General features: G+C 40.8%; 1 protein-coding gene, 1 long non-coding RNA gene and 1 pseudogene across 2 annotated transcripts; 2 read left to right on the top strand and 1 right to left on the bottom strand.

Moving 5' to 3' along the window:
- Positions 1 to 1,297: 1,297 nt before the first annotated feature.
- Positions 1,298 to 17,595, bottom strand: PLAC8 (placenta associated 8). The gene is made up of 5 exons (XM_019652156.1): positions 17,507 to 17,595; positions 8,204 to 8,335; positions 6,519 to 6,643; positions 3,218 to 3,332; positions 1,298 to 1,580 (listed from the first exon to the last, which is right to left on the bottom strand). The coding sequence occupies exons 2-4, from the start codon at positions 8,304 to 8,306 to the stop codon at positions 3,228 to 3,230; spliced, it is 333 nt and encodes a 110-aa protein (XP_019507701.1). The 5' UTR covers positions 8,307 to 8,335; positions 17,507 to 17,595; the 3' UTR covers positions 1,298 to 1,580; positions 3,218 to 3,227.
- LOC109387921 (transcription factor AP-2 gamma pseudogene) lies at positions 12,079 to 15,822 on the top strand (annotated as a pseudogene).
- LOC109387923 (uncharacterized) lies at positions 17,525 to 18,912 on the top strand. Its single transcript, XR_002125132.1, has 3 exons — positions 17,525 to 17,596; positions 18,548 to 18,624; positions 18,895 to 18,912. It is a non-coding gene; the product is annotated as an uncharacterized LOC109387923 (long non-coding RNA).
- The last annotated feature ends 92 nt before the right edge of the window (positions 18,913 to 19,004 follow it).

Genomic DNA, 19,004 nt, shown 5'->3' on the forward strand with positions numbered 1-19,004 from the left:
ATAAAGTATGTTGTAATTTTCTAATGAGCTATATGGAAAACATTTTGCTTAAAAACAGAATTTCACCCCAATCCTGTGCCTTTTGGGGCTGTTGTTCCTAGTACTACAAAGCTGAGATGGAACTAAATTGCTCTTTATAAGAAAGCTATGTGGACTCCACCCCACCTTCACTGCAGCATTATTTACAATAGTTAAGACATGGAAACAGCCTAAGTGCCCATCTATAGGTGAATGGATTAAAGGAGGTGTGGTACATATATACAATGGAATATTATCCAGGAATAAAAGAGAAGGAAATCCTGCCATTTGCAACAACATGGGTGGACCTGGAGGGCATGACGCTAAGTGAAATAAGTCAGAGAAAGACAAATAACATGTGATCTCACTTACACATGGAATCTAAAACACACGCGCACACACACACACACACACACACACACACACACACATCACCCCCTAAGCTCATAGAGAGAACAAGTTGGTAGTGACCAGAGGAAGGTAGGGAGTGGGTGAAATAGGTAAAGATTGTCAAAAGATATACATTTCCAGTTATAAAATTAATAAGTCCTGGGGATGTTATGTACAGCATGGTGACTACAGTCATGTACAACATGTAGTGCATATTTGAAAGCTACTAAGAGAGTAAATCTTAAAATTATCATCACAAGAAAAGAATTGTAACTATGTGTGATGATGGATGCTAACTACACTTATTATGATAATCATTTTATATATAAAATCATACATAAATAAAATCATATATCTAAAATCATTACATGGTAGACTTAAAACGAATACAATGTTATATGTCAATTACATCTTAATAAGAAAATGCCACATTAACCTGGAAGGGGACGTGCAGAGAGAAAGGTGTGTGGAGAGCCTGTGGTTGACTTGTTGCAAGAGATGACTTTGGGGAGGATAGTAATGTCCAATGGGAATTTGAATTAGGTTTATGACAGGTTTCCTCTCTTTTATCTATATAAACTACAGTAAACTCTGCATTGCTCAGCACATACTTTCTGGAGTGGATTTATTTTATGGGGCTGTAAAGAAGTGCCAAATGCCATTCAGACTCCCAAAGGGAGGCAACCACACTTTCCTGGGGTGAAGGACCCCATAGGGTAACTAACACCTGGACCCCCAGTGGAGGGAAAATCCATAGTAATAAAAACTTTTTACTTGCAACATTTAAAAAACCTTTTGTTCTGGACATTTTCAAACATGTATAAAGGTAGAAAAACAGAATAGAAAATCCCCATCTACCCATCATTCAACACTGACAGACAACGTTGGGTTCATTTTTAAAAGAAGAGTATTGTAATTTCTCATGAAGCAGTATTTAAAGACATTAAGAATTATTGAGGAAATTAATGGAAATTAATTGTTTTAATGGAGTCATCTTAGAGAACAGCACTGGAAATATATTTCTTTCAAAATAAACTGCAAATTAAAATGTTTTGAAGCCATGTGAAACCAGATGATTAATTGAATTAATTTCTAAGACTTGAGATGAGATAGCACTTAATAAAAGCAGTATTTCATTCCAGCATTTTCTTTCACCACAAAGTGAATTTTATCTGTAAGAAAGAATAAATGAATGAAAGAATTAGGACTTATCAGTTCCATCATTTTTTATATTATCTTGTTCTAAATATCAAAACTTGCATTCTACATTTACCCTACTGTCAAATTGCTACATGTTTAAAATCTACATCAAATAATGTCCCCTGGTTCAGTGCAATCTATTAGAAGGAGTCATGACCACCAGTTAAGATTCAGATGAGTCTCCTAGGTTAGGGCCCTAATTATGCTTCCTTGCTTGAACGTTGAGTTCATTTATTCATCTACAATATTTATTAAGTGCCTCCTGTGTGTCAGGCACTATTGCTAGGTGGTTGGGTGAACCAACAGAATGCTCTGTAGATTGCCAGAGTTAACTTCTATTACAAAATGACAATGAATCATCAAACATGAGAAGGTGAGAGAATCTAAAAGGCAGAAACCTAAAACAATCTTTTTCACTGATTAAATGACTAGACCAGTCAACTGCCACATGGTAAGTCCCTCAGGGCTACTTTGGCATAAAATTCTGAGTCCATTTGGTAACATAGGCCTTTAAAGAAGCAACACTGCTTGGGAAGAAGGACAATAGTCAATTCTTAGGAAGTAGGGTATAAGGAGGAAAAAGACTGATAAGCAAACTCCCTATCTTGACTCTGTTTGAAAATGAGTTAAGTGCGTCAGTCATTGAGGGAAACACTTGAAACAAGCAGAAGAATACTAGGATACTAAATGGTACTAAAAATGCAACCTACTGAATCATGATTCATTAAGAGGACATTATTTTGTGCTGCATGTGAGAGAGACGGATTGCATTAATGTCAACCAATCATACACATTAATGCACCGTCCTGATCAAACACTTACAAAAACCTTTTGGGAGATAGGAGTTTTACAGAGAATAGCTATTTCCATGTGAAAGCAAAATTTTGATTGCAAATTCCATGAAGATTGGCAGGAGAGATTGAAAGATGGGACTGAGGAAGCCCTTGCTGTCTTGCCTGAGAGAAACAGGAAGAACTGAGAAGATTAAAATAACCTTTGATAATGACTTCGATAATATAGTCACCAAAAAGTCAGTAGTTCTTCATAGTGGGGGTTTTGGATAACTGGGTGAACTGTCCATACTTAATATATAGAGACTAAAATAGCTTTTTACCACTTTTTGAAGAATGAATTATTATTTTAATATTGTGGTGTTGATTAAAAACATATAACTAGGTACATTACACAGTCACACTTCATATAACATCTCAGTTGGTTACTGATGGTAGCAGTGGACCTGAGATCTAGGCTTAGGGAAAGGAGTGTCTGGTTATACACCTAACTCTACTACCTTAAACATGGTGTACTTAAGATGGGCATGGTTGATATGTGGCATGTTTATTTGGTACATCAAATGGCCACTCTTGTTGTGGCACATATTAAAAAAAAAATCACAGAATTCTTTCCTGTCTAGCCAAGCTTAGACCTTTCAACCCAGGCTCTGGGAAGCTGACTACCAACTGATTGGTGTAGGCTGGCAATTAAAAATCATTTGCCCTTCATTTGTTAAGGGATAGCTCATGTATCTGTGAGAGAGTACCAAAGAAATAAAAGATGTCTTGAGAATTTGTTTTGCTATTCATAAATCAAAGAATTTCCATTAACATACCCAGCATCTTTTAGAAAGCATTCATTTCTTTTCTTTTCTCAATATCTCGTTTGAGTTGACAAAGGGTGCATAGAGGGAAACAAGACAGCAACATGAAATCACCGCAAATAGATCCCTGTTAAAAAACAGACAAATTAATTAACATGTAGCTTATAAATATAGTCACACGATACCTGGCATTTGTATAGCTTTTCAAAACTCTTTAAGACATACATTTTATGTCACTTGTTTATCACTAGAGTTCTTGAACATTATCCCCATTTTTCTGATGACCTAGAGAAGTTAAATGACTTGCTAAGATCACATAACACATTAATGACAGCACTTGCTCTTTTTTTTCTCAAGCCAGTGCCCTTTTCATAATACATCATTTTATCTGCAGGTTACAACTGTAGCCCCAGTCCTTTATCATCTGTCCTAGAATGGTTTCCTTTAAAGCCAGTTGTACAAAGCACCAATTTGTCTATAGTTTGTGAGTAGTGCCAGACCAGGCCTCACCTTGTATCCCTCTAGCCATTTTCATTGGCATCTCTCATGTTCTGCAAGGGAGGAGGTCCAGAGTAAGAGGAATATACAAATTATGGGAAAAAGAAGAAAGAAGAGAATGAATAGTGTTTGGAAAAGTCATGAAATGGGCCACTTTGCAAAGTTTTGAGGGCCCTGTCCCTGGAAGGGTCCAGTTGGGTTCTCAGTGATCCGCTGGTAGAGATGCCCTTGAAGGGAATCCTGCTCTGAGCAGGAGGCATTGGGTGATCCAAGGGGATCTAGTCTGACAACCAGGTGCTATGGCTGTGTTTCTTGATGGGTTGAAATAATTTTGAACCCCATTTTTTTGGTAGCACTAATTTTTTAAAATGTTGGGTAAACAATTCCCAATCTACAGTGTGAGAAGAGAGAGAAAAGGAAAGAAAGAAAAGGAGCTATGATAGAATCTGTTTATAAGGGTTAGGAGCTCCTCTATGTTGAGATTATGAGCGATTTATTTTTCATGAAAATCTTTTTATTGCCATGGTGATTTGGATTTTCATCTAACAGAGTAAGCATGTGGGACAAAGGGTGAGCAAATGAGTAGCAATGTTAAAAATCTTATAATGTTGTGACCCTCATCAGGTGGAGGCATGGATATGCAGCCTAAAGACAATTCAGTCTCATAACTTTCTCTTTTTCCCTGATAAACAATCCAAATTCCTTTAACCTTTCCTCATAATACTTCTGCTTTTCAGTCTTTCATTCCTTATTTACTTTAAAAAAATATTTTAAACTTTCATTAAAACAACATTTATTGAATACATATAATATGCCAAAAAAAGAGAACATGTTCGCACGTTACTTTTCTGTTCCAGCATGTCTATGCCTGTCTTTTACCTCAGGTAGTTTTTAGAGAGGAAAATAATCCCACTATTATTTGCTAAGAAACCTAGAGAAACCAATAGAAGACACACCTTGATTCTAAGTCTCTTTCATAATATAGATATAAAGACTATGGAGAAGGGCCGGCTGAGTGGCTCAGTTGGTTAAGAGCTCGCTCAAGAGTTCGAGCTCTGAGCAACAGCGGTTCGAGTCAGCCCGAGCTGAGCAGCCGCTGAGCTGCCAACAGGTGGCAGGATGGCTCAGCAAAAAAAAAAAAAAAAAAAAAAAAAAAAAGTAAAGACTATGGAGAAGAAAAAACATTCCTTTTTCAAACAGAGAAAAAATGAACTACAGGTTTATATCATACTGAAGTTAATAAGGGACATGAATGCCTTGACTGGACTAGCTTCTCAGGAAATGGGTGCCAGAAATAAAGATTCTGCATTCACCACTCTGTTTAGTTAAATAGGACTGGTGCGTCACTGGTTTAAAAAGAAGTCTGTTTTGAGCACTCTTTACAGAATCACTGAATCAGTGAATAAATGAATGACTTGTGGTACATGGTTGAAGACACATGTGCTCAGGAAGGCAGGATGATAAAGTGGGAAAAACTAGACCTTTGGAGTCAGTCAGAGTAAACCCAAGCCTAATTTCCAGCATGTTCCTGGTCTGTGACCTTAAGCCTGCCCCATCCCTGATTTCCATATCTACAAAGTTGAGGTGACAATCCTGGCACCACAAAGAGTTTGTGAGTAGTAAATGAGCACATATATGTCAAAATCATATCCCAGCACATAGTAGTTCAATCAGCAGTTGTTTCCTTTCTTTCTCCTTCTTTCCTGCAGAGGAAAGAAGGAAGCCTAAAAGGATGGTGATAAGTGCCACAGAGAAAAATAAAGCAAGGAAGAGGAAGAGTGGTGAAGGTTCTGATTTTAAATAAGGTAATCAGGAAAGACCTCAGTCAGAAAGTAAAGACATAGAAGGGTGAGAGGATGATCCATCCAGGCAGAGGGAAGAGCTAGAGCCAAGGCCGTGAAGTCAAGCTTACCTGGAATGTTCCAGAAACAATGGGGAGTGGACAGGAATAGAGTGTGTGTGTGGGGTGGGGAATAAAAGATGATGTCAGAGCATTAGCAAGGGCCTTGCAGGCCATTATATTTTACTCTGAGTGAGCTGGGAAATCATTGAAATCTTTTAAACAAAGAAGGGGCCTGAATGATTCTTAACCTCTCAGAGGGTCCATTAAGACCATTTCCTGATGTAGCATCTATTTGAAAGCTGTGTGATTTAGCAGAAACCATGACAACCTTGGCTAATTCCTCTGTGTGGCTTCACCCTCACTCAGGCCTTTGTGGGACTTGCTTTCCCCTGTGCCTTTTGTGATTTCCTTTGCTCACTGATGTGCCTCTACTATCTGCAATAGTAACTGCCATGTTCTATGTACTTGATAAATCCCTATTGAATGAATGAACACCAGCTTATGACTTAACAAGGCTCTAAGTGCTCAATAGTCCCCTTTTTAATGAATGAGCACTGGTTTATGAGTTACCAGTGAAGCAAACGTGCCAGCTCTATGGGGAACCACTACACACCCATTTTCACCCAAGACTGTCTGAGATACTGTCACCCACCCTGCAGATTTGCAGGTCCTGTCTGACTCTGAATAAAGCCAGGAGAGGCTCAGGGCCCTGTGCTGACCTCCATCCCTTCTCTTACCTGCAGCAACTTTTTCAGAAATACAGCTATTAGATCAATAGAAGATTTTATTACTAGTATATTCCACAATATAGATAGCTGCACAGCCCCTATAAATCACTTCAAAATTAGGAGGTAGTAAAGACTAGGTCAAGCCATGAAGGTGAGGAGGGCAATTATGGAGACCCAGTCAGACTAAAGGGAAGCCTTCGGGTGTCTGAGCTACCACCTCCCAGGGGATCCTTGGGCGACTCACCGGGATGCCGTATCGGGTTCGATACATGGTCCTCATGGCGACACTTGCTCCACACAGGCAGAATTCATTCATGTCAGAGGCAATCGTACACGAAAGGCACAGGGGAAAGAAAGTCCCACAAAGGCCTGAATGAGGGTGAAACCACACAGAGGAATTAGTCAGAGTCATCATGGTTTCCACTAAATCACACAGCATTGAAATAGATGCGAAATCAGGAAATGGCCTTAATGGGCCCTCTGAGAAAACAAGATGGTCATCTGGTTCTTTATGTCTTGCTTGTGGACACTACTGTCCAGGAGTTGGGAAAAATTTGCATGTCATTATATCGGGTCAGATTTAATTGTAAAAGTGTCTGCCTTGTCAACCTGAGCATGTCCAAATTATTATTTTTTTCCTGCCTTAGATTACATTTGAGTCATTCTTTTATAGGAAACTTGTGGCATCGGGATGTCTGAGAAGCCCTCTGAGAACTATGGGAGGGTGTTTAGGGTCAGAAAAGGCTGAGTGGGGAAATCATTGGGGCCAAAATATAAAAGAGCAATAGGGAATAGATTCTAGGTGGCCTTTCAGGCAAAGGGTAGAGCCCTATTATTGATATGAGGATGGAAACAAGTAGAAGCTAAGGGATACTGGCATCAAAAGCTTAAAAAGCTTACTGCAATTTCACTTTAAAGAATCTGTATAAGACAAAAAAGGGCCTAAGAAAATGGCAACAAACAGGAAACTGTTCTCAAGCATGCCCCAAGTACAAGTCTATTTTGAAAAGCTCAAGGGTAGAGTTTTGATGTGGTTGTATTCTAGATAAGATAGAAAGTCCTTGTTATTTTAAGCAGGAGTCTATCTCCAATGAACTTGGAACTTCCGTAGGTTTTTTTTTTTTTAAAAGGAGACTGTTTTTCAAACAACGGAAAGACAAGATGCATATAGAGTGTTTGCAACTCACATGGCAAAAGACTCAGGAATGAGGAAAATTTTCTCACACAAAAGTGTGTTTGGGAGCATAAAAGAATTAGAAGGCAGTCAAGTTAAAAATGTATGATGCTTCCTGAAATGGAACAGCCGTAAGAGTACCACTGAAAGCCAGAAAACACAAAGTCAGCACTGCAGGGAAAGGGAGATGTATATAGAAGACTAGAGAAATGTGTCAAGAACATGGTGATACTAAAGCGGTGGAAAATTTTAAAAGAGGTGATTGATTTAGACAAGGACCAGGCAGGTAAAATAAATTAATGAAATAGGTTGGAAAAAAACACAAGATACACAATAATGAAGGGAAGACATAAGTATGGTAAATTGCAGAGTGAATATCCTTTTTAATGGGGTTGGCTAATCTTCAGCAAGAATTGACCTCTGCCATGTGAGAATGAGGACTAATTTTGACCGATTTTCCAAATTTTCCAGAGAAGCTAGAAATCTAGATTGAAAAACTAGATTTTTAATGTGAAATCTGATTTTTAGGTGTTTCCTATTACATTAAAATTGTGACATCAAAAGGGCTCATTATGTACAGGACAAACAAAATACAGCCAGGGGCTAAATCTGCCCATCATGGGCTTCCAGCTTGTGAATCCTGAGTTGGAGAGTAAAACATGGACCTCAATGAGAGGATAAAGAAACATTTATTATGTCAGTAATCTGCATTATTACTGGTAGTCAAGGAGAAAGCGATTACTAGGTGTACTTACAAATCCCTATGTTGCTGCAGCAGTCAAATACACCAGTTTGCCAGTCACTAGCCATCCCGGCACTACTTGTGCCATATCCTGGCTGCGTGACAACTGGATTCATTTTTAAGGATAAGTTCAAAAGGGCACGGCCTATGAAAACAAAACCAAAAAAGTATTAAACACCTAACTATATTGGCTGGATATAATGTAGATACCAGTTGAGAAGATGTTTCATCACACCTCCCTCCCCTGATTAGGGGTGCTAACATTCCACTACCTTAGCAGAACATTTCCAGACTGTTGTCAATATTTGGGAATTAAATACATAAAGGAAAGGGGAGAAGGTTCCTTTCTTAGGTTTTCTGGGTTTTTTTTTTTCTTGCCCCTTTCACTGACCAACAAGATGATTTTTTTTTCTATTTTCAAGACAATCATCCTGAACAATGTCTATTTTGCATTTAAAATGTTTCTATTTAATAGCAATTATAACCGATTTTTACAAAGCTATTTCACAGACATTATTTTAATTGCTCCTTAAGAGGACTCTGTGAGATAGAGTTCTTTACTTCTCCATAAAATTGTTATTAAAAAGATGCTTCTAGCTAATGTCTGCATTCACTGCATAATTAGTAGTGGTATCCTGACAGTAAAACGTTTTAATAGAAGACCTAGGATACTTAATCAAAAAACCATTCAATTCCCTTTTGTGAAGGTGTCAGGTCAGAATCTGAAAAAAGTCTTCAAGGTCCCAGTGGTTGCAAAAGCACGAAAAATAGTGTCTCTTAAACAAATTGGCACTTATTCATATTTCATTCAGCACTCAAGGGAAGTCTCATGAGCTCCAATCCAGTCAGAACTCTCAAGAGAGAACATGCATTTGGTTTCACAATTACCAGAGTTAAGGATGCTACTACCATTTGATCAGAGTTGGTGTAAGATGTGAATTCAATCTACTATCTGAGAAATAGGTACAAATAAGAATAAATTGTATGGGAATGTGCTGTTCAGTTCTGAATGTTATGGATATACCTCCAATCTCAAGGATGAATTATCCATTATCTTTTATAAATATACTGGGGAAACCAGTGTAGTAAAAATATACAGATAGCTACTGTTGGGGTTGCTACGTGTGTGTGTGTGTATGTGTGTGTGTGTGTGTGTGTGTGTGTGTGTGTGTATACCATTAAAGAAATAAAAATTTACCTGCAAGAATATATTCTTAAAAGAAACTTACTTCTTTTATAAAAACAATGCTTTAGGGAAAAAAAAATCAATATAGCCAATCACAATCAGTTTAGCCAATATCTCAAAATGGAAAACCATGCTAAAGTTCTTTTTTAAAAAATTTGTTTATTTATTATTTATTTATTATTCCCCTTCACATTCACCTCCTTCTTAATTTTTCAATCACAGTTGACATTCAACATTATTTTATATTAATTTCAGACGTACAGCATAGTGGTTATACAATTTAAGAAATGATTCCCACTGACTAGTCTAATACCCATCTGGTGCTATACATAGTTACTACCATATCATTGACTATATTCCTTATGCTTTACTTCATATCCCCATGACTACTCTATAATTACCAATTTGTACTTATTAATCCTTTCGCCTTTTTCAGTTACCCCCAATCCTCACTCCCATCTGGCAACCATCAGTAAAGTTTTTATCAATAGTCCCCAAAGTTAAAAATTACTCCAGGGCAAAGGTTGTATCTTAAATAGTCTTCCAGTGCTTCATAACTGTTTGTATAGCACTGGACACATACACTTGTGCTGAGTAGCTTGGAGTAGGATAAAATTTGCTGGTTTGATATAAAAATACCAGTTAAGTTTTGAGGATAAGAAGTTCTGATATATTGAACGATCCAAGGTGGCAGAGTACATAAACACTGTGCCTGCCTCATCCCATGAACACATCAAAATTACAACTAAATTATAGAACTTTCAACTTGAAGAACCATCTGAAGTCTAGCTGAACAGAAGTTTTATAACCAAGCATATAAAGAAAAAGCCATGCTGACACTAGTAAGAGGGGAGGAAACGCAAAACGGGCCGGCCCCAAACCTCCATGTTGTGGATGAAAACTGGGAGGGATATCTTGGTCACAGATGTTTCCCATGGAGGAGCAAGAAAACCCAGCTTCACACCTGACTTCCCAGCCAGGAGTACTGATGCCAGGAAGAGAAGCCCCCACAATATCTGGCTGTGAGAAACAGTGGGGATTCTGACCATCTGGGTGGGACAGAAGGCTGTGGGAAACCCAGGCATCCTCTTAAAGGGCGCCCCCACACACTCGCTTGCAGTCACCCACCTTGGGCTCCGGTGGAGGGATGGTGACTACGGGTGCATCAGAGGCATATGGAGGGTGGACTGAGGTGTGTGACCTTGGGGTACAGCCTGGGAGACAGTCTACATTTTCCCTGTGTGGGATCATCCTCCCATGCAGCTGGCAGGTGGGGGCTATCTTTCCTGTGTTGAGCCTGCCCCTTATGCTTATGGCCAAACCTGAATCTGATTGGCCTGGTGAGCTCTGCAGCTCCAACCTGCTGACTCACTTTGATCCTGCCTCACCCAACTCTGTACTGCACGAGGCTTTATTGGCAATTGGCAACTGACAACCGCCAGCAGGTGGGAGCAGGCTTCCCTGCTCCTGGCTTTTTGCAGAGCTACCCCAGGACTAGTACCAATGGCAGCCATCCTTGGTTCACAGCATGAGCTTTCCCACATGCCTACAGGTCCAGCACAGGCAGCGACTAACCATGGCTAGCTTTGTAGCTCCTACCAGATTGTCCCCAACTGGTCAGAGGCAGTAGCTGACCTGCGCCTGTTGGAGACCCTCCTAAGAGACCCCAGAACCAACATACTTTGAGATTGGTTTCAGAACACAGCAGAGTAGTACCCAATTAACCCCACAAGTGGCACACACAAAGGGTGGTCTCAACAGGCACCAGTGCCTGCTGGGGTGAATCCCAGTAAGTGAAGTAAGCCCCTCAGCACAACATCCCATAAGCTGTGGACATGGCTGAACCCCACAGCAAATCAGCCGGAGGGTCAATCCCACCCACTGACATGCCAATAGAAATCAAGACTAAAACATAACAGGAGGGCACACACAACCCACATAAGGGACACTCCTGGAGCTCAGGTGACCAGGGAGACTGTGCCACTGGGCCCCACAGGACACCTACTACATAAGGCCACCCGGTGAGAGATGTAGCAGATTTACCTAATTCATAGAAACAGAGAGGCTGCCAAAATGAGGAAACAAAGAAATACATCCCAAATGAAAGAACAGGATAAAACTCCAGAAAAAGAACTAAATGAAATGGAGGCATGCAACCTACCAGAGAGAGTTCAAAACACTGGTTGTAAGGATGCTCAAGGAACATGGTGAGAACTTCAATAGAGAGATAACAAGCATAAAAAAGACATGGAAACCATAAAAAAGAACCAGTCAGAAGTGAAGAGTACAATAACTGAAATGAAGACTGCACTAGTAGGAATCACCAGCAAACTAGAAGACGGAGAGAATCGAATCAGCGATTTGGAAGACAAGATAGCAGAAATCACCCAAAAGTGAGGATAGTTTAAGAAACCTCTGGGACAACATGAAGCATAACAACATTTGCATCATAGGGGTACCAGAAGGAGAAGAGAGAAAGCAAGGGATTTAGAACCTATTTGAAGAAATAATGACTGAAAACTTCCTAACCTGGCAAAGAAAATACACATTCAGGTCCAGGAAGCTCAGAGAATCCCAAACAAAATGAACCCAAACAGGCCCACATCTAGATAATTATAATTAAAATGTCAAAGGTTAAAGACAAAGAGAGAAACCTCAAAGCAAAAGTAAAAGAAAAAACAGTTATTTGGGGTTATAGTCCCATAGCTTAAAAAAAAACATAAGAGAGAGAGAGAAAAGAAACTAAGAACTGGATGTTTAGTGTAACCATTGCTTTGCTACCTGGGTATCATTGCTTCTGGATACTCTCAATGGATAGTTTTAGAAAATCAATATGTATTTTAAATTTCATGAAAAAAAAAGTTCTGATATAAACCAAGGAATGGGCATAGGCTGCAATTGGTATGTATGCAAATCCTAGTATGTGTTGTATATCTGGGACTTGAATTTAGTTCTACGGGACTCCAAAGCCCTTTATGCTTTTTCCCACTGAACTCCACCAGTCAGGAATCACAGTTTTTGGCCAGCTGAAATGAGCAAACCTGTTCAGAAATAAAAGGTAAGCATTTTCCTAAGTGTCCCTTCCCAGGTAAATTATGGGACTATAGGGAGCTAGGCAGTTTGTGACTTAACTTTGCTTTCTTTTTATGTATTTGTTTGTTTACATATGTATGTATGTATTTTTAATGTCTTGAAATCAGTTACTCAAAAACTTGCCCTAGAGTTCCACAATACAGGTTTAGGTAACTTGTTCTCAACCAGAGATGATTCTAACTCCCGGGAACACTTGGCCCTATTTGGAGACATTTTTGGTTTTTGCAAGTAGGGGTGGGGTGCTATTGTGGTCTAGTGGGTAGAGGGCCAGGGATATTGCTAAACATCCTGCAAAACACAGAATAACCCCCACAGCAAAGAATTTTCTAGCCCCAAATGTCAACAGTGCTGAGGTGAGAAACTGTGATTTAGATACCATCAACATCATGAAATGTGAGCATCGGGAGGGATTCAAAAGGTTGTCTAATTCAGTTTCCCAGCAGATGCATAAGTTGTGTCTTCAAAAGGCCTGACGGACTCGGCCCTTGGGAAGGTCTTCCTTCGTAGCTCCCATTCTTAAAATCCTCAAGTCACAGAAGGTTGAAGAGCCGACGACATGTATTTCCAGTTCCTAGGGGATCGCCACGACGCGAGCAGCAATGGGAACCCGCGCCTCCTCCACCTCTCCTCTGCCGGGCAGTGTTTCTACATCCCGGCCCGGTCCCTCTCCCATGCCAGAGTCGCCGAGTATCAGCCACCACCCTACTTTCCACCTCCCTACCAGCAGCTGGCTTACTCGCAGTCAGCCGACCCCTACTTGCATCTGCGAGAAGCATACACCGCTGCTATCAACCCTTTGCACCAACCAGCGCTCACCGGCAGCCAGCCGCAGGCCTGGCCGGGCCGCCAGAGCCAGGAGGGGGCTGGCCTGCCCTTGCACCACGGGCGCCCCGCCGACCTGCTACCCCACCTCTCCGGGCTGGATGGTGGTGCCATGAGCGCCCGCAGGGATGGCTACCGCCTCTCGGACTTGCTGCTGCCCCACACACACACCCTGGACGCCGCGGGCCTGGCAGAGAACCTGGGCCTCCACGACATGGCGCACCAGATGGAGGAGGTGCAGATTGTCAACGAGCAGCACCTGCTTTTGCATGATCAGACTGTAATTCGCAAAGGTCCTGTGGCCGTGACCAAGAACCCTTTGAATCTCCTTTGTCAGAAGGAGTTGGTGGGGGCCGTGATGAACCCCAGCGAGGTCTTCTGCTTAGTCCCTGGAAGACTGTCCCTCCTGAGCTCCACGTCTAAATATAAAGCGACAGTTGCTGAAGTCCAGAGGCTATAGTCCCCGCCTGAGTGCTTAAATGCCTCATTACTAGGAGGTGTTCTCAGAAGAGCCAAATCTAAAAATGGGGGCCGGTCTCTGCGGGAGAAGTTGGACAAGATTGGGCTGAATCTTCCAGCCAGGAGACGGAAAGCTGCACATGTAACCCTTCTGACGTCTTTAGTAGAAGGTGAGGCCATTCATCTGGCTCGGGACTTTGCGTATGTCTGTGAAGCAGAGTTTCCAAGTAAACCGGTGGCTGAATATTTAACCAGACCTCATCTTGGAGGACGGAATGAGATGGTGGCACGGAAGAACATGCTGCTGGCTGCACAGCAAGTGTGTAAAGAATTCACGGAGCTTCTCAACCAGGACCGAACGCCCAATGGGAACAACCGGCCTGTCCTGGTCTTGGAGGCCAACATCCAGAACTGCCTGTCTCACTTTAGCCTAATTACCCACGGTTTTGGCAGCCCGGCCATCTGTGCCACCGTGTCTGCTAGGCAAAACTACATCAAGGAAGCCCTGGTGGTCATAGACAAGTCCTATATGAATGGTGGAGACCAGAGTCCAACCGATTCGAGCAAAACCCTGGAGAAAATGGAGCAGCACAGGAAATGACATGGCATGAACACAGGGCCTAGTGAGTCTGGAAGGAAAAAGTCTCCCAAACCGCTCTCCACCCGGCCCGCACAGACAGCACCTCCTCTTGCCTGGGGGAGAGGTTGAGCTTGTTACCCACCTTCCCATTAAAAAGGCCTCTGTCAATTTCCGGATCTTTACGTGCCCTCCTGGAGTCCTTAGAAATTTCTCTAGCGCTGAAGCGTCTCCTTAACCCTGGACCAAGGTATCAGAAGGTGACAAGTACTGATTCCTTACTCTTTAAGCTTCTGTGTTACTTTTTTTGAACCCCCTTCCTTTCTCTGAAAAGTGGTGCTACAAGTTTTAGAACCTTTTAAATATATCCCTCGGGCTAACAAACCCACTTTTTTAGCTGGGAAAATGTCAAGTTGATTTCAGATCAACAATAACTTTCAGATCAACAATAATGGCTGGCTTTCGTGGCCACTAAATATTTCTCTAAACAAAGGTATTTATCTAGCCTCTTCAGATATCAAATCCTACACCCAGTAGGAGGCAGAGATTCTATCCGCTTAGCAACTAGTTAGGTGGTATTTGACACATTTTATACCCCCTGTTCGAAGGGGGCCTTCGGGCTTTACAGAACTTGTAGAAACAAAGCCTGCTGATGTGGTTTTTTGTTTTGTTTTGTTTTGTTTTTTAAAATCTTTGAAAGTTAACTCTTCAAATGGGAGACTCTTGAAATGACCTGTTCTTTTAAGGTACTGAAGCTTTATTTGCGTATTTATTTCACATCTTGGTGTTGCGAGTAAACTTGAAAAGGGTAGGCACGAAGCATTTTTTTTGCTGCCTGTTACCCCATCCCGGAGGAGGCGCTGTTCTTTTGAGAAACGGTGCGTTGCGTGTACAGATTTTATTTATGCATAATTTAATCGGGTCTGTAAATACGGGTGCACTTCTTACGACTTTTTGAAAATTGGGATTCCATGTTAATACCTTAAAGGTGAGGGGTCATCTACAACACATGTTTAGGTTTTATTCATACGTACACAGGGTATCGAGAATTAAGAGGACCCTGGGATCTGTTCTTGATGCGAAAGATTCTATTTAATTCAAGCTCTGTTCACATAGCAGTAACTTTGTGTCTCATTCCTGTTGGGCCAAACCCAAAGGTGAGTGCGTGGTACAGTGTGTGTGGGTGACATGGAGTTTCGGAATTGAACTCCATGCCTGTAAAATGTTCCCCAAGTAATTGTTGTGTATATGACACCTGTATAATAAAAAGTATTCTCGATTAAAAAAAAAGAAAAAGGCCTGACAAGCGGTCCTTGTGAGGAATGAAGCCTAACACATTGCTTCTTAGTTGACAAATGTTCAAAATGAACATGCTGGAACTCAGGAATCATTACATGACCCCAATCTCCCCATGGATTTGTTCACATGCTGTTCTGAAATTCCTCTTCTATGTGGCAAGTCCAGTTAGGCTCCTCCTATCCCACCTCTACACCTGCCTCTTTTCTTTTCCTTCTGCTTACTGTTGCCATGTTGACAGTTTAACCTATCCAGTTCTACTGCTTTTCCTCTCTTTAAGTAAACTTATTTAAAAAAATTTTTTTTTTTTAGATTTTTTATTGGGAAATTGGGGGAGGGGAACGGTGCTGGGGAATCTGGGGGAAGGGGAACAGACAAGTTGCTGTCCTTTTGTTCTTCAGTCTAGTTGTGGAGGACGTTGCTTCACTGGCCCAAGTTGGCACCATCATTTCGCTCTTTCAGGCCTCCCCGTTTCCTTTTTATTCAAGTGCTCTTAGCGTTGCCTCTCAGAAGGTAAACTAAGTACAGCCCTAGGACACCAATAATACTGCTGGGGCAATAAAGTAAAATAAAAGAGAAAAAATTTTGGAAATATATTTAGCCGCCCCCCCCCCACACACACACAAATAAAGGTAATCCTTGAGGGAAATAACCACAATGATATTGGATTCCTTTACACTTATTCATTTACGGAGGGATGTGGACGGGTGGCAGACACATGCATATAAGGCTTCTGAAGACATGTGGCTGATCCTGGTTCTATTTTAAGGACATCTGTTTTCAGGTCCCTCACCTCTACCAGAGTTTGAGCTCAACGGGTGCTGGCCATTCTTTTTTTTATCCTAACACAGTGCTTGGAACACAGTAGATGCTCAATGGGTGTTAAAAAGAAAAATGAACTAATGTATGAATATACAAACTAAATCTCACACACACAATTTTCAAGTCTCTAGGCTAGATATTCAGACATCAGAAATAGCACCCATCAACCCCACTTCCCTTTTATCAACCATGTTTAACAAATGTGTTTGCTTTAGGGACCTAAAAGTTAAAGGGAAAGAAAAAAAAAAAAAAGCTTCTTCCCACCACCATCCCCCACTTTATTAAATCAAGCCAGTGAGAAAAACTAATCCTTCTCTCAACATTGACAATACTGAGAGCTGCCTTGGTAATATTGATGATAATTACAGGGCTACAAATCAGGAAAGATCACAAGTGGCCAGATCATGATGATTTAAAAAAATTATCTTTGTTATATAAAAACAGATTCATTAACTTTTGACAATAAAATAATAATAAACCTCAGAATCACTGAAACAGAAATCATGCACCCCCCACCCCACTAGCAAAACCCATTCCAACAGGCAAATCTTGAAACCAATTACAAAATAAGAGAGAAACTTTTATTCAGAAGGAATTTAGAATACTCTGTTTAAACACGCCAGCCTTAATGGTGATACACAGATTTCTTTAATGATTAAGAACATTTTTTTCTAGGGCCGGCTGAGTGGCTCAGTTGGTTAAGAGCTCAAAAAAAAAAAAAAAAAAAAAATTTTTTTTTATTAAAAATATATTTTTAGTGGCACATTCTAAATAAAAAGTCATAATATACACAGCCTCTTAAGAATCACTACTGCTACATTTAATTAAAAAGACAATTACATATTACAGACATGTGGGTTTTTAAAAGATTAACCAAGATTAATACCTACCATTCAGTTCTGCCTTGGCTTGTGTTAGTTACAAGGTAAGATTTTACTAGCTCTGTAGTTTTTTAACTTTGCTTTTTTAATGATTTTTTTTTTCCTTTTGAAAGATGGTAAGAGAGAAAGACAAAAGGTTTGCAGCACAGAAAAGGCATTCTGTATTGCAAAAATACTTACCACACAGAAGTTAACAGCAGAGGACAAGCAGCCCAGGTCAACCTAGAGGAGGCTCAGGAAGACTGAAATGCTTTGTTGCTTCAGCCTAGGGTTGTAATCAGCAGGGGTGGGGTTGGGGAAGAGGAGAGTTAGGGGGTGGGACGGGAGGAAAGAAACCTTTTCAGGGCTGTCTTTACTGCTTAGGGGGCCAGGGTTTTTCTAAAGAAAGTGGACACTGCATTTCATCTCACTGCATTTTATTTTGCGTGACATTTGCCTGAGAACCTTGTTTTCTTAGACAGCATGATGGGCAACAACACATTTTATGAAGGTCCAAGACTTGTTTATTTAGTGAGGATTTCTACAATTCATTTACTTCCTAAGGCATTTAAGGGTCTTGAAATGTGTTTTAAAGTAAGAACTGGCCAGTTGGTCTTAGGTCTCAAAAATGCTAAAGAGAGATTCAGCCTTCTACTTGCCAGGCTCTTAGGACTTCTGTTCCAAGCTAAGGAGCTGGATAGTGTAAGCAAGGGGAAATCCTGAAGGGCTGGGTGCAGAGCGGGCACAATTTCCATGGCATTTTGGAGTCACCTGTCTGTTGCCAGCGTAGAGCCTGGATTCTAGGAAGCAAGACTGACATCAGGGGACTCCCTCCCTTTCATAGTGAAGGATGCAGAGAGCCTGAGAGGGAAGGAGAGCAAAAGGATGGATTTAACAGAAAATCATAATAGAAAATTGTTTCTGGTCGCTGATAAAAATTGTTTAGTTTAGTTGAGGTTAAAATGTCCTCCTTTCTTCTCAGTGTGACTCTTAACAAGTTGTGTTTTCTTTTATGGTGTTTGAACATAAAACACAAATGACTCACTTCGCTAAGACTTTGTTTTATGTTCTCCCTGGTTAGACATGTGTACAGAGGGAATTGTTCCTGGAGGTGGAAGAGTGGAAAAAGGATCCTGGGTGCTTACTTATCACAAAGGGGCATTTGCCTAGTGTATTAACATTCACACATACCATTGAGATAGAGAATTCAATTCCTGTGTAATAAATGCTATCTTATTTCAGGAGACTGGTGTGTGACTAATAACCACTAGACCAGGAGTTGGCAAACTGCGGGTCGCCAGCCACATGCTTCTTTTTGGGTATGTTCCATCTCAAAAGTTTGCCGACCCCTGGAAGAGCTAATCCTGTCCCTCACAACAATTTAAAAATTATTCGAGAGCCATAAATATATTTCTACATAATCACCATTACGTAAATAATACCCTTTAAAATTTTTATAAATGAAGCTATGATAGTTTTATTTTCATTTTCTTTTTTTAAAAGATTTTTATTGGGGAACTGGGGGAGGGAACAGCGTTGGGGGAATCTGAGAAGGGGCACAGACAAGTTGCTGTCCTTTTGTTTTTCAGTCCAGTAGTGGAGGACATCGCTTCACTGGCCCTTTCTACCCACCCTTCCCACCACCCCTCATTCAGTCTCAGCCTCAAAGATGATTTTCTTTGCAACCTTTAGAAAAACA

Source organism: Hipposideros armiger, unplaced genomic scaffold, assembly GCF_001890085.2.
Source record: "Hipposideros armiger isolate ML-2016 unplaced genomic scaffold, ASM189008v1 scaffold_175, whole genome shotgun sequence".
NCBI classification, from domain to species: domain Eukaryota; kingdom Metazoa; phylum Chordata; class Mammalia; order Chiroptera; family Hipposideridae; genus Hipposideros; species Hipposideros armiger.